The following is a 13,692-nucleotide window of genomic DNA, read 5'->3' on the forward strand; positions in this document are numbered from 1 at the left end:
CAGGGAGGACACCGGGCAGGTACTCAAAAGTGAGAGCTAGTGAGAGATACTGGGCAGACAAATTGCACATCAAGCTGACAAAAATTCCCCAAACTAGCCCTCAGCTTCTGCACCTCTTTCATTCCAAACAACTAAACTTTTTATGAATCTCAGAAAATTACATCCCTGCACTTAAAAGCTTTTTTGTTTTGGAGAAATTCAGCAAGAAATCAAGCATTCATAAGGAGTTAAATGATCTGTTTTGACACAGCCATCATCCTTGCAAGATACACGTTTTGGCTCAGAAAGTGTGTTTGCAGAATGGTTGTCATTCAGGAAGAAATCAGAGTTTATAAAAATTCATGTAAATCTAGTTCTGGAGGCAATAAATATGTCTTTGGAATACTACCGTGTTCAGAAATATTCCCAAAACAAAGCTAGCTAAGAATATGGGATCAGATTCCAGCATAACAGGAGAGTGGGAAAATATTTTTATATCAATAAGAAAAGCAATTAAAATCCTATGTCAGATTTCACGAGAAAAAAGTTACAGTCTTTAAAAAAAAGGCTGAAACGTGATAGTAGCCTAATACCACAAGAATGACTATAAAACCAGGTTGGCTTTCTACCGATCAGACTGTTCCCAAGTACTTGCTGCTGTAGACAACAGCAAGTAAAAATCAGCAGATCTGAAAAATAAAGTCATGCCAGAATTTTATTTTTTCTTTTGCTTGAGGCTCGTAACTGGATGTAGCATCAATATAATATTGTAAAATCCTTTGGGACTGAATTTTGGAGTTGGTGGGGTTTTTTGTCTGGTTTCTCACCCTCTGACAAGTACAAACAACTTGCAGCTAGTCTCACATCCTATATTCCAGATCTCCAGCTCTCTAAATCCCACCTTTCTGATTCTCTAAATGCATTTGCCACAGGAGCTGATACAAGTAGCTGGAACCTCTTTTCTTACTCTATAATCTAATGCACTTAGCGAGCCAATGAATATGTGTGAAAGGAGGGGCTTTCTGGCTAAGGGACTCCTTGCAGGGGAACAGCTGTTACAACAGCAAAACCTTAAGGGGAGCCAGGCAAGCACACTCACGCACATCTCTCGGTGGCTTTGTGCATCTAGGTCTGGCAAGACAACACCCCCTGCCCCTTTCTCTCACTGCAAAAAGTGAGCAAACTAGCTCAGAGAAAGTTAAAGAAGACTGGCTCTCAGTTGTGACACATTTCAGCAGATCCAGTGATGGCCTGGATCAGTAATAGCTCCTGGTTTCATCACCTCGCCCTACAGGAAGAACATTTCAGGAGGTACTTAAACAGCACCGAGGATTACTTGGCCTTCTTGTGTGGGCCCAGGCGGAGCCATCTGTTCTTGCCCATGGCTTTGGTGTACACCCTGATCTTCGTTGTCGGGGTGGTAGGTAACTTCTTAGTTTGCCTGGTAATCCTCAAGCACCGGAACATGAAGACCCCCACCAATTACTATCTCTTCAGCCTCGCCATCTCAGACCTGCTCGTGCTGCTTTTTGGGATGCCACTGGAAGTCTACGAGATGTGGAGCAACTACCCCTTCTTGTTTGGGCCCATCGGCTGCTATCTGAAGACGGCACTCTTTGAGACAGTCTGTTTTGCTTCCATCCTCAGCGTGACCACAGTCAGCGTGGAGAGATACTTTGCTATCCTCCATCCTTTCCGTGCCAAGCTGGAGAGCACTCGCAAGCGTGCCCTGAGGACCATCGTGGTGCTCTGGGTCCTCTCGGTCCTCTTCGCCCTCCCCAACACGGGCACCCATGGCATCATGCTGCAGTATTTCCCCAATGGCACACTGGTCCCTGGCTCTGCTACCTGCACTGTGGTCATGCCCATGTGGATCTACAACTGTATTGTCCAGATTACTTCTTTTCTCTTCTATGTGCTGCCTATGGGGGTAATAAGTGTGCTGTACTATCTGATGGGGCTGAGAGTAAGTCCTACTCTGGCTGCTCAGTGTTTTCTTAGCTCATCCTTGTGTGTTTGTGTCTGTATGTGCCTTTTAAGTGATTGCACCCTTTTCTTGCTCATTTGTTTCCCCCCCAAAAAGCAGAAGCATTTAAAACCTCTGAAAGCAGAGGATCCAACTTCTTGGTGTAATCCCATTCTGAAATTAATTTAGCTATGATGGGGAATAATTTACCCCAATCTTTTTTTAAATCTTGCCATTACTGCTGCTCACGTTTGAATGCAACTTAAACGTCCAAGTCTGGAGATTGAATCCAGCCTCTCAGAGATTTGCACCTTTGCAGTAGGGACTAAAAGGAAATAGACCAAAAGGAAAATGTGGAAAAAAAAAAAAAAAAAAAAAAAAAAGAGAGCAGGCTAGTGATTGAATCTTGGGTATTATTTGTTTTCCCTCTTCTTGTGACTGTGGAATTTCCATTGCATTACTTTATTTTCCTCCTTCCCTGGAGATGATTATAATAATCTGTTGTTAAAACTCACAAAGCTGTCATAAACTGAAATGCTAGCTTATTGCTACAGCTAGCAAATTCAGCAGTGATTTCTTTAAGTAACAATGGCATAGTTTCACCATCGATTAAGGCTACCTTAGAGTTCATATTCATTCTCTCTTCAGAAAGTGAGACTAGTTTTACCAAGGATTCATCATTTAAATGCATGGATAAAATAACCAGTATCACAGTATTACAAAACTATGTAGCACAAGACTGAAATGAACTGCTAATCATAGCATGTTGATGACTTTTTTTCCTTCTGGTACATTACATGTATTTTGAAAATATAAAACCTATCTCATAGCACTGAATATAACCTGAAGTTTAAAAAGCTGTGTCTGATCTTATAGCAAGACAGGGATGCAATATGCTAGTAGAGACAAACAAACTCACTGAATAACATGCAAGAAATTCAACCAACATCTGCCTTTGGTGTATGTATCATTTTGTTGTGCTGGCTGATATTTACTGTTATCTGAAACTATAGAGAAGCAATTTTTCCTTACCCAGGAAAAGCTACAAGGATTAACTGCCATAAATCTGTAACACACAGCAGATCTTTAAAGCAATGAATGGGTTAAATTATCCCCACTGCCCAGCAGCTGTTGTGGGGTCTTTGCACAGTTTCACTGAAAATTTTGCAAAATAAGACTGGAAGGGAGGGAAAACTGCTAAAAACATAGCTGTTATAAAGAGAAAAAGATAAATCCCTGAACTAATAAAAGAAGTCTTGAAGACTGCAATAACTTCCGTTTGTGGCAGCAGATATTCCTAATCCCCATCCCAGAGGAGAAACTAGGTACCAGCCGAGGGCTGCCCCCCAGGACTTCTGTATATTTACCAATATGCTCAAGCTGTCTTTCCTAAGGGCTGCAATGTTCATCATTTATGCCTCTGCTTTTCTGTATGTTCAACTCAGACTTTCAAATTTTAAACAACACCATCCATCCTGAGTATATCTGCATCATGCTCCAAACTGCACTAGGGAAGGTAATTTCATTTTTTCAACAGAAAGGATAGAAGAATCTTGTATATATATATGATTTTTCAAGAGAAGACACTTTTTATCTACTCACAGACAAGAAAATCTATGAAGCTTCAGCAATGCTCCAGTCTCCTGAGTGTCACATATTGTTCATAGATTGTAGTGAAAAAGCTCAGCATTGATCCAAAGGTTGTACAGCAGCTCAAATTCAGCAAACAGGGACGTAGCCTTTCCAAGTCCAGGCTTCATGGAGAAGGCATTTCCTCACCAAAGTTTCTCTCTCAAGCTTTGCCAGTGCTCAGGAGAGCCTCAGGATGCAGTACAGAAGGAAACCTGTGACATATTTAAGCACCTGTAAGAAGGTAGTAAACATGGGTCATATGGTAGCTGAGTTAATTTTCAATTAAATCCCTTGTAAAAAGGAAAAAAATTGTCTTCCACTGGGAAATTTATTGCTAACAGACCCATTAGGCTGATTACCTCATGATCAATTACTTCATGACCTACTTGGTTATAATTTTAAGGCCTGATGTTTTAATACTACACCGGCATGGTCAGTAGGTAATTCCAGCATTAGTGAAAGAAGAGGACCCTGATGATTACACTGTAATTAGGCTTGATTGTGGAAGCTTCCTGCTGCCTCTTTCATGAGCACACACATCACCACAGGTGCCTTCAGGACCAATCCCCCAGTCAGCCAGGCTCTTCTTTAAACTCAGTTCAGCTGTTGGGCTACTGGTTGCAACCTATAACCAAAAAACTGAGGAGGAAGAGGAGAGAGGGAAATGACAGCCCTGGAGAGGGCTGCTTGTCGGAATTAACCCCTGCAGCACTGATAGGGATGGCGTGGCATTGCCTGGGAAGAAGGCTGTGTTGCAGCAGGATTCAGTGCAAGGTCCCTGTCCGTTTCATTCAAACTGATCTCTAAAAGGACACAGGGGTAGGTGGTTATCACTGGTTGTCTAAAAGTCAGATTCTATTTAATGAGGATTTTTGACAGTGAATGGAGTGGAGAGTCCAAAGACTTATTCATCCCACCTCAGATATCTTTGAGGGAATCTAGATGATCAGGTGGGACTAGACTGACCTCAGGCAGGACAATTCTTCTGCTAAGAGCCCAGCCCTCATCTTGGTGTCACTTCCCCGCAGTAACACATTGGACACCTCGATAATTTTGACTCCAGCTGTCTTTGAACCAAGACAACTTACCCTTGCCAATGCACAGCTGCTCCAGATGTAACATCAAATTCTCCTTTATGCCCTAAATGCCCGGTTGTTAAAACCAGGATCATCTGTGGACGGTGACTGCCTTTAGCTGATTTCTGCAAAGCCCGGCACACAACGTGGAGGTGGTTCAGCAAACCTAACACAGATTCCTTCGCAATGGGGAGCTAAGAGCAGCCAGGCGGCAACGTCTTCAGCCTGATCACTGAAACAGGCAGGGCGGCATGCTGTAGCACCGGCCATGTGTGTTTTAAATATCAATTTTTCCATCAGCTGCAGAGAAAGTTGGGTCACTACTTGTGTCAGGCAGGCCAAGCAGCTTACAGAAGACAGCTCTGCTTTTGCTGAGTGGCCTCACTAGTTTGCCTGGGGATAGGTGAGGCCCTAATTTCACCCTGCCCTTTGATTTCTAGCATGAAATGCTGCAGCTAATAAATATGTGGAGGGAGAATCCAATTTTCAGCTTCTTGCTCCAGACACTTTTAATTCTTTTGCAGTGAATTGGTAACATTCATCTCCAGGCAACCCTACATAGCCTCAATACATCCACAGTGATGTAAAATTAACCACTGCCTTGGCTGAAGTGCTCCCTCTGTCAAGCCATTGGCATGAACTCAAGTTACAACCTGTGCCATGGACCCATTCCTTTTTTGCTTTTTTCTTTTTTTTTCCCCCTTCCCCTGTGTCATAACTCGTTGTTTTATTAAATTGCAACTGCTGATTTATTCTTACGAGTTATACTTCCACCCATTATCACTTGAGGCTAAAAAGGAGCCTTATAACATCATCAAAATGACAGGAGGAAGGTGAAAAATAAAGATACATGTGTCCCTGGTTTATTACAGCATCAGAGTACTGTATTCTCCAAGGCTTTGGAATATGCCTAGAACAGATTACTGCTGAGACTGAAAACCACTGAAGGGAAACTCAGGGTTTTAATCAATCTGAGTAGACATTTATTGCTAGATGTGTTTCAAATCAACTGAGTCTCTTCCTTAAGTAACGGTGGCTATGACAAAAAGTTACAAAGGGAATAACGTAATACATGAGAGGCTGAATTGCACTATAATTGAATATAATTTGATTTACACGTGTTTCCCTTTTATGGGTTTTATGAGTAAATAGAAGATTGAAAGAAGGTCTCATTTGATCATCCTTAAAGGGAAGTATTGTTAATCAAAAGTCAGGAAGTAAAGTCACAGTGTAGAAGGCAAAAGAAAATGGCACAACTAGCATTTTTCACAAGATCTTTATAAATACAGATTGATTTCTATCTTTTCCCTCATTCCTGATATTCCTTCCCATGTAATTAAAAGGTTTGTTTCCAATTTCTCTCAGTTGACAAAAGCATCACTCCAAATGTGTTGGCTAATCAGAAGTTCCCACTTCAGGAAGCTGCATCCAATTATGCACTCTCCATAGATGATTCCTTTTATAATCAAAGCAATTGTCCTGATTATCTAGACTTGGTCTTTTCATCACCAAAGCACGGGTAGTCTTGCCATAAGCATATTAGGGAAGCACTTCAGGGAAGACCAGATTATTATTCTTTATGTCCATTTTGTAGAGGTCCAGGAAAATCTACTGGAGAAAATACACCCCCACCTTGTTGTGAGCGAGCAGTATGTGGCTGAATCTGTGCAGAGGTGCACACTGGCTGGCTGCAAGAGAGCATATATGGGGGTTGTTCGTTAGATGGATTGAATATCAATTAGTCCAAACACTCAGGCCACAAAACAAACTCCCTTGAATTCTACAGGAATTTTTCCAGTGATTACAGCTGTGTTTCACTGAGGCTTCTGTGGTTATTTTTTGGATCATTGGTTTGTGCTTAATTGTGGGGAACCCTTTTAGGAAAATAAACAAACAATATTTTGCTAGAAAAGAAAATAATGCCTAGCAAAATACTGTTGAAATTGAACACAAACTGTGAACCAAATATTGACTCATTGAGAAGGGACAAGTGGGGAACTGAAATACAAAACTGCTGTAAATATGCAGTCTCAGATGCATAAAATCTGCAGATTGTTTTGAACCTAAACCTTCAATGTTTCCCTAGACTGAAACTGAAATTTAAATGTAGATTTTTTTCAGTGAATCCTGAGCTGCCTCAAACTTTGCCTTCTCAAAATACAGCTATCAAAATATAAAACAGGCTATGTCTGGTGGGGATATTTTCTGCTGTCTAAGTTCTCCTTTTGTTTCCCTCCTTTTGCCAGTTGAAAGGAGACAAATCTTTGGAAGTGGAGGAAACGGCTGTGAATGTTCAGAGACCATCCAGGAAATCAGTCACCAAGATGTTGTGTAAGTAGTGAGTCCTTCTGTGTTTTATTTACCATGGACAAGAGGGTGACCAGCTCCTGAAGGGTATCAGGCAAATTCACTGGATACAAGAGTTATAAGATGAACAGCTGTGATTATTTCTTTTTTTTTTTTTAAAAAAAAAAAAGGCTTCTTGCTGTTTTATCTGGACTTAGAGGGTATGGGAATGAAAGACCAGGGATAACTACCAAAAAACTCAGAAGGCGAATTTTCCTCCCCAGCACGAGAGGAGGTATAGCACACGTATGTGGCAGATGCTTGCATGGCAACTCTCTAATATCCCTCACTCCAAACCTGGCTGTTGCAGCCCCCCAGGGAGGACCCCCCTTTTTCAGAGTGCAAATAGTCCATCCTGTACATTTTTAAAGGATGTACACCTGTTTTGCATCACACTTCAAGCACGAACAGGAAGGTCCTGCCAAACCACATACATCACCTACTGATGAGTTAGACTTAGACTGCTTACTTAGACCTCCCCAAGAAAAAACAGGACCTAGGCAGACTTGCCTGGAAAGTGGTCACCCCACTTCCTAATTCAAGGCTGTCTTTCAAATAAAGAACACCTCACTACAGAGATGGTGTTTATGCAGGAAACATAAATCACCTTCACTATTCCCTGCAACAACATTATTCTTTTAGGCAGCTTAAGTCACCAGCTGAACTAGGAAATTTTACTTTGGAGCCAGACTGATTTTCTGTGCCCCGTGACTGTGACCGGAGATATTCATAGGACCCAAGTCTGGAATGGATTTGCCAGAACACCTGACTAAAGGCAGCACAGGCCAAGCTGTGCACAGAGGCAAACCCTTTTTCTTTCATCCTGTGCAGTGTACCCAGACAGACTTACCATCAGTGCATGGTTCCTATGGCCTTATCCTGCTATGTGATGTACAAACAGTGTGCAGAGGAAATTAATCCCAAGGCATAATGGAGACAATATGTCCCAGGTACCACAGATGAATCCAGATGTCTCACTGGCAGTTTCTTCTTTAGGCTCTGTACGTGCCACAGCATTACCTGGTTGTCACCTGCTTGGTTTGAATGTCATTATGTGTGTATGCCTTGAGTTATCCAACACAGAAGTCAGTGGAAAGTTTCTTCTTTTAGCTGGTAATGGCAAGACAGAAAGGATGGGTAAAGTTTTGAAACAATGAATAAAATTTGTATATTTAGTTTTTTCGTACAGCTTTCTGAACTATCTCTGCTCTGTGCAGGCTACTGAACCATATCCTTCTATAACTGACTTGTTTTTCTGCTCCTCTTTCTCTGTGTTAGTTGTCCTCGTGATGGTTTTTGCTATCTGCTGGGCTCCATTCCATATAGATCGACTTTTCTTCAGCTTTGTTGTGGAATGGACTGAGCCTCTGGCTAATATATTCAACTTAATTCATGTGGTGTCAGGTAAAGCTTTCTTCTTCCCCTTGCTAGCAAAGGGGCTGACAAGATCACATTTATGAGTGGTTTACTTGAAATATGTAGTCATTTATTTTGTAGGTGACACGAGACATGCATGGAAAAGCTTCTTGTGATTTGGTGCAGTGATAAGAACTGTGCCTGAAATAAAACCTGCACACAAGTTTTTGCAGCTTTCAAGCTCTGGGCATGTTGTCCTGTACAGTTGCCTGAATATTCACAAAGAAGCGGGGGGGGGGGGGGGGGGGGCGGGGGGAGCAGGAAGGATCTCATGCATCATTACCAGCTGCTTTTCCTTCTTGGGAGTGTTCAGAAATGAAGTCTGCTGTCGTTCAGCTGCTTTTAATGACTACACAACAGCAGGCATCATCCTCCAGACGGTTTCTGAGGCAAATGGGAAACCTTACCAAATGGCAAGGCAAAAGACTTACATACTGCTCAGAACCGGGTGATAAAACCAAATGTTTATGGCCCTGCCAACCATAAAATGAAGGCTTTTTCAAAGAGGAATCTTATTTTCAGTCTGCCATGGGAAAACACTGAATGTGGCCATTAGGCAGCTCAGACAAATCCAATCTCACGCAGTTGTCCTGGTGTGTTGTGAGAAATCAGCTCCTCTCGGCTGGAAGTTCTCCTCTGACAGCTTTGATGGGGGCACCAGCTGTGCAAGTCCTGCTGTGGGGATGAGGGCTGTGCTGGAGGCAGGTCAGCACAGCTCAAGCGAGAGCTGGTTCCTGAACAGCTGGAGATAGTGAGCTCCACTCTCTCCAGCTTTGCTTTCCTTGTGTGCTGCAGTGCCTGAGCTAGCCTTGGTGAGACATCCCTCTGCCTGTGCCAGCCAGGCAGCAGGCAGCGCTCTGCTGTCGCTGCTGCCACCCTTGCACCCAAGCCTGGTGGAACAGTGTAGGCAACGAAGAGATATTCCTCTCCTGAGATCATTTCACACCCAAATGAGCTCTTTCTCCTTTTCCCACCCTTGTTCTCTTAGGTGTCTTCTTCTATCTGAGCTCTGCTGCAAACCCCATCATTTACAATCTCTTGTCCCAGCGCTTCAGGATGGCTTTCCTCAGTGTGATTTCTCCTTGCTGCAAGCACTGGGCCCCAAAACATCCCACTAGCAAGATTTCTGCCCAGCAGAGCGTCTTCGTGGTTGAGGACCACAATCTCATGGACTCTGCTGAAGACACAAGTCTCCCTGCCACACACAGGACATCTGTCAGCAGCTCTCAGCTCTGCACTGGGCTGTGACTTTCCATGTTGTGATCCAGGTGAGGCAGAAGTTAATGAAAATTACTTTAAGAAACAAAAAGAGAAGAGACCCTCCTGAAAGGCTGATTCTAGCAAGGAAAGTTTACAGAGGGGTCTTGAATGAATGAACCAGGAGACTGTAATTAGCAGGTGATTGAGAAGCATTGTATTACCCTCAGGCTAATAGGAGGACTGGAAATCTCAGTTTACTGAGTATAAACTATGCCAGCAAAGAGCTGCTTTAAAAAAATTAGGCACATTCACAATGTTACCAGCAAAGGAGGGAGACAAAGCTTGTCTTACTTAAACATCAGATTTCACTTAGTTTCAAATAGGGCAGCTTGCCGTCCAAGCCTTGTCTACCCACTTCCAGCTTTAGGTAAGCCAGTCCCACTTCTCTCTCCTACAACCTTCTCCAGATGCGGCTGTTGCAAACCCCTCTTGCCAAAGTGAGCGAGTAGGCATGAACAAGCACTGCTCTGAGCTGGAATGATAAACATCAGACACCAGCAACAGCTATTTCTAGGTCAGAAGAACCAGGGAGCCAATAATTATAAAATAAATGTAAAGCAAACTTTTGCTTTCTGAGCTAGGTAAAGATTCAGATGGAGGTTGGTGATTAATGCCTTGAATCACTTCGTCAAAAAATCTACCCTTTAGTGGGTTATTTTTAACAAGTCTCAAAGTCACTGCCATAGCTCCTCATACTGTGTCTGCCAATATCTACACAGTGCTGAAATGGCACACGCACGCCACAGATCCTGGGGGCTGAGGGTGTTCCTGGTGGGACTCAAAATGCGGCTGGTGAGGGGTATCTGCCCAGGGAATGTGGAAAGTCTGCAGCCTTTGTGGGCTTATCCTGTGCATCAGAGAATTTTATTTCTGCCCATCTGCCTGAACGGAGTCTGACTGTACATATGGACTGTGGTGGGTCCCTGCTGTGTCCCACGTCCTGCAGTTTGCAAGAACTTATCATTGCTTGAACTTCAGATGCTTACACATTGTCTCGGCCAGTGAAGCCTTGTGATTGTGCTCCAGCAGACTTCACACCTGCCCATACCAGATAGATTGCAGAAGTCAAGAGATCTATGTGGGGTTAGTAACCACCAGGAAACAGCCTGGACAGCTTTGACAACACATGGAATTGGGACAAACCTGCAGGGTCAGAGAAGTTGATACAAAGGCAATAAAAAAGGGAGTTTTGCAGTGATATTGCATGAACTGGATAAAGGTGTTGCCACAAAGCACGTTATAAGGTCTGAGAAACTCTTCTGCGTTCCAGTCATGCAAGCAGATCATGAAGACAATACACTTACATCCAAGCGGATGAGTTCCTGAGCTCCACTGACTGCAGGGTCAGGACCCTGTAGAGTTTTGTAAAAGGGAGGTTGGAGTGAATCTGCTATGTGACAAAGAATCTTACAAACCTCTGTGTCCCATGTTCCAAAGCCTTTTCGTTGTGTTTCAGAGAAACGTCTCCCTTGTGCATCATGACACAGTGCTAAGTTTACCCACCACACTGGGCTGAAGATTGGCACACACAGCCACAAAAAATCATCTCATGTGTGTCACTGAGGGGCTGGGACTTACACAGTCAGAGCACACAGAATTGTCGTAACAAATAAAACATTAATTCCTGATAGATGGTACACTGTATGCATAAAGGCTTATGGTCACTGGGGAGCTGGACAATGTTTCCCACTGCAGGAGGACAGGGTTGTACTCCTGCTACAACGGGCTCTTACCTTGTTTATCCTGAAATCTTCTGTTTTGCCTCTTGCTGTGGGACTCCTGGCTGAGGCGAGACCTGGGGGGCTCAGAGCAGCTATGAGTCACCTTGTGCCACAGCATAAGGGGAATTTTAACCCATGTTTTCTGAGCCACCTGTTTTACCAGCTGCAATCTTGAGAAACAAACCCTGGAGAGAAAAGGCAGTTCCTGCTCCCTGAAGACACAGCTGAAATACTTTGCCACCCCCAAGTGGACACTCGAGTTTTATCAGTGACACTTACGTTTCTAACCAGTTCAGTATTATCATTTTTCCCTCCACCAGGCATTAAAGCGCGTTTTCCCTCTGGACTTGCCGCGCCGGCGGTGCCTTTCTGCCTGCGCGCTGCCCAGGGCCCTGCGCAGGGCACCGAGCTCTGGGCTCCCACTGAGGGGCTGGGGACCACCTGGGCAGAGGCTGGGCAGGATTTCCTCCCTCCCCCTGTGCATCACTTGTGCAACTCCCTAACAGAGCTCAGGGGGTTATCCTCCTTTATCCCAGAGCTGTGCCACTGCAAGTGTGTCCTCTCTGCCATCATAGGCACCCAGGCAAAACAGCGAGGAGACAGTACAGTTTGACATAGTCACACATCCACCGTACGATGGAGACATTCCTCTGTAAGATTTTGTGGCTCTCTGAATGCATCTTATGCATTTAGATCCAGACAGAGTCTTGTGTTGGTGCATGGAGAGACATGCATGAGTGATGCTGCTCTCTTCTCCTTCCCTCATGGGACAAGTGCAAGCTCAGCTGCAAAGCTCAGGGCTGTTAAATGCATCTCTTGACTTGCAGTTGAGCACACAGACCTGCAGTCAGGATTGGAATGTGAAGCTGTAGGGTGAAGATTTTGTGTGATCCTAAACAAAACAGCCAAATTTTTGTTACTAGGGAAGACAAAGGGTTTTCTGAGGAAGGAGAAGGCAGGGTGGAAGGGCAGGGAAGTGTGCATGGATGGGGAAATTTTGGAAGAGAAACAGTTAGAAGCAAATGACCAGGAACTCACCTCCAGTTCTGAAATAACTTTTTTTTTTTTTTTGGTCCTAAAAGCAGTTTTTATCACATTTAATTTGACATCCATCTAAAAAGTGACACTGATAACCAAAAATTACTCAGCTTTTTTGGACAAATGTCAAAAGCAAAGCTGAAAACGTTTAGTCCTGCACCAAGTCAAACTTTCTCTGAAAGTGTTATTGGGAGAGAAATGTCAAAGGTCTTCTACATTATGCTGTGAAAAAAATGTGGGCTGGCTTGAGGTTGAGTGCTCCGAGTTCAGTTCCCTGGTTCCCTGTGACAGCGCAGCTCAGTACCCCTTCGTTCTTGAGGGGGGTGGGGGGTGGGGGTGTCTGTAGAAAGCAGTCAATGCACTTTATACCTAAAGTGTAGTCAATGTCCGCTGGTGGCTTTGAGGCTTTTCTTCCCAAAAGGTCAGTGCTTGTGTTATTTTATCACTCTGTTCTGATATTTACCTGGCTGAATTTTGGAGCTGGATCCAAATACGAAAATACTGGGAAGATGGATAGAGATGTCATGAAAGCTGATGATATTCCTTTATTTATACAGTTAGCAGCTTTCATAGCCAAGTTCTGAAAAACGTTGGCAACTGGCTAGAGAAAAGCTCCTCTTGCAAGAAAACAGAGAACTTATTTTCCCTCAAAGTGGTCTAGTGTGATAGAAATGTATTTATTTGAAGTCAAGCGTGACTTTCTAGACAGAACTGTCTATTGATTTATTTCTCTGCTTCTGTTTCCTTCTGGGAAGTGTGTGAGCAGATAATGTGGAGCACTGGGGCAATGCTCCAGCGTGGTGAGCAAAACATGGACAGTTTGAAATGTGTTGCAAGGAAGCACTTAAAGGAGAGAAGAACTGTTTGCATTACCAATGAGTGGTGCTCAGATCTAAAGCCAGGTTCAGTACTGGAAAAAACACCATGACAGCAAGTGGACAACTCTGTTTCAGTTTATCTGAAGAGGTTTTGGACACTACTGTGTTTTGAAGTGTTAAAACTATGGCTTATCAGTAAAACTAAATGTTCAGCTGCAGAGCTGCTTATATGTATTTGTGTGTAACATGAAAATAAATACACTAGAGTCTCTCTTCCTATGTCTGGTCCACTCTTTAGCAATCGTGCTTCTCATTTCTCCCTCTGATTTCATATGAGTAGCAGAAAATGGGGATCCCCTGGGTGTTCAGTCAGCACCAAGTGCAGGACACTAAGGACTTATTAGAAATCACAGTACTTTGAAAAAGAAAAAAAAAAAAAA

General features: G+C 43.5%; 1 protein-coding gene across 1 annotated transcript; it reads left to right on the forward strand.

Annotated features, from left to right (window-relative positions):
• Nucleotides 1–875: 875 nt before the first annotated feature.
• NMUR2 (neuromedin U receptor 2) lies at nucleotides 876–10,663 on the forward strand. Its single transcript, XM_056350537.1, has 4 exons — nucleotides 876–1,945; nucleotides 6,900–6,984; nucleotides 8,278–8,403; nucleotides 9,404–10,663. Exons 1-4 carry the CDS (start codon nucleotides 1,226–1,228, stop codon nucleotides 9,661–9,663), a joined length of 1,191 nt encoding a protein of 396 aa, XP_056206512.1. The 5' UTR covers nucleotides 876–1,225; the 3' UTR covers nucleotides 9,664–10,663.
• The last annotated feature ends 3,029 nt before the right edge of the window (nucleotides 10,664–13,692 follow it).

The sequence above is a fragment of the Falco biarmicus genome, chromosome 8, assembly GCF_023638135.1.
Source record: "Falco biarmicus isolate bFalBia1 chromosome 8, bFalBia1.pri, whole genome shotgun sequence".
NCBI classification, from domain to species: Eukaryota; Metazoa; Chordata; class Aves; order Falconiformes; family Falconidae; genus Falco; species Falco biarmicus.

Coding starts and splice junctions, on each gene's coding strand:
- NMUR2 (XM_056350537.1), top strand. CDS start 1,226: ATGGCCTGGATCAGTAATAGCTCCTGGTTTCATCACCTCGCCCTACAG. Junction 6,985..8,277: donor ATCAGTCACCAAGATGTTGT/GTAAGTAGTGAG, acceptor TCTCTGTGTTAG/TTGTCCTCGTGATGGTTTTT. Junction 8,404..9,403: donor CTTAATTCATGTGGTGTCAG/GTAAAGCTTTCT, acceptor TTGTTCTCTTAG/GTGTCTTCTTCTATCTGAGC.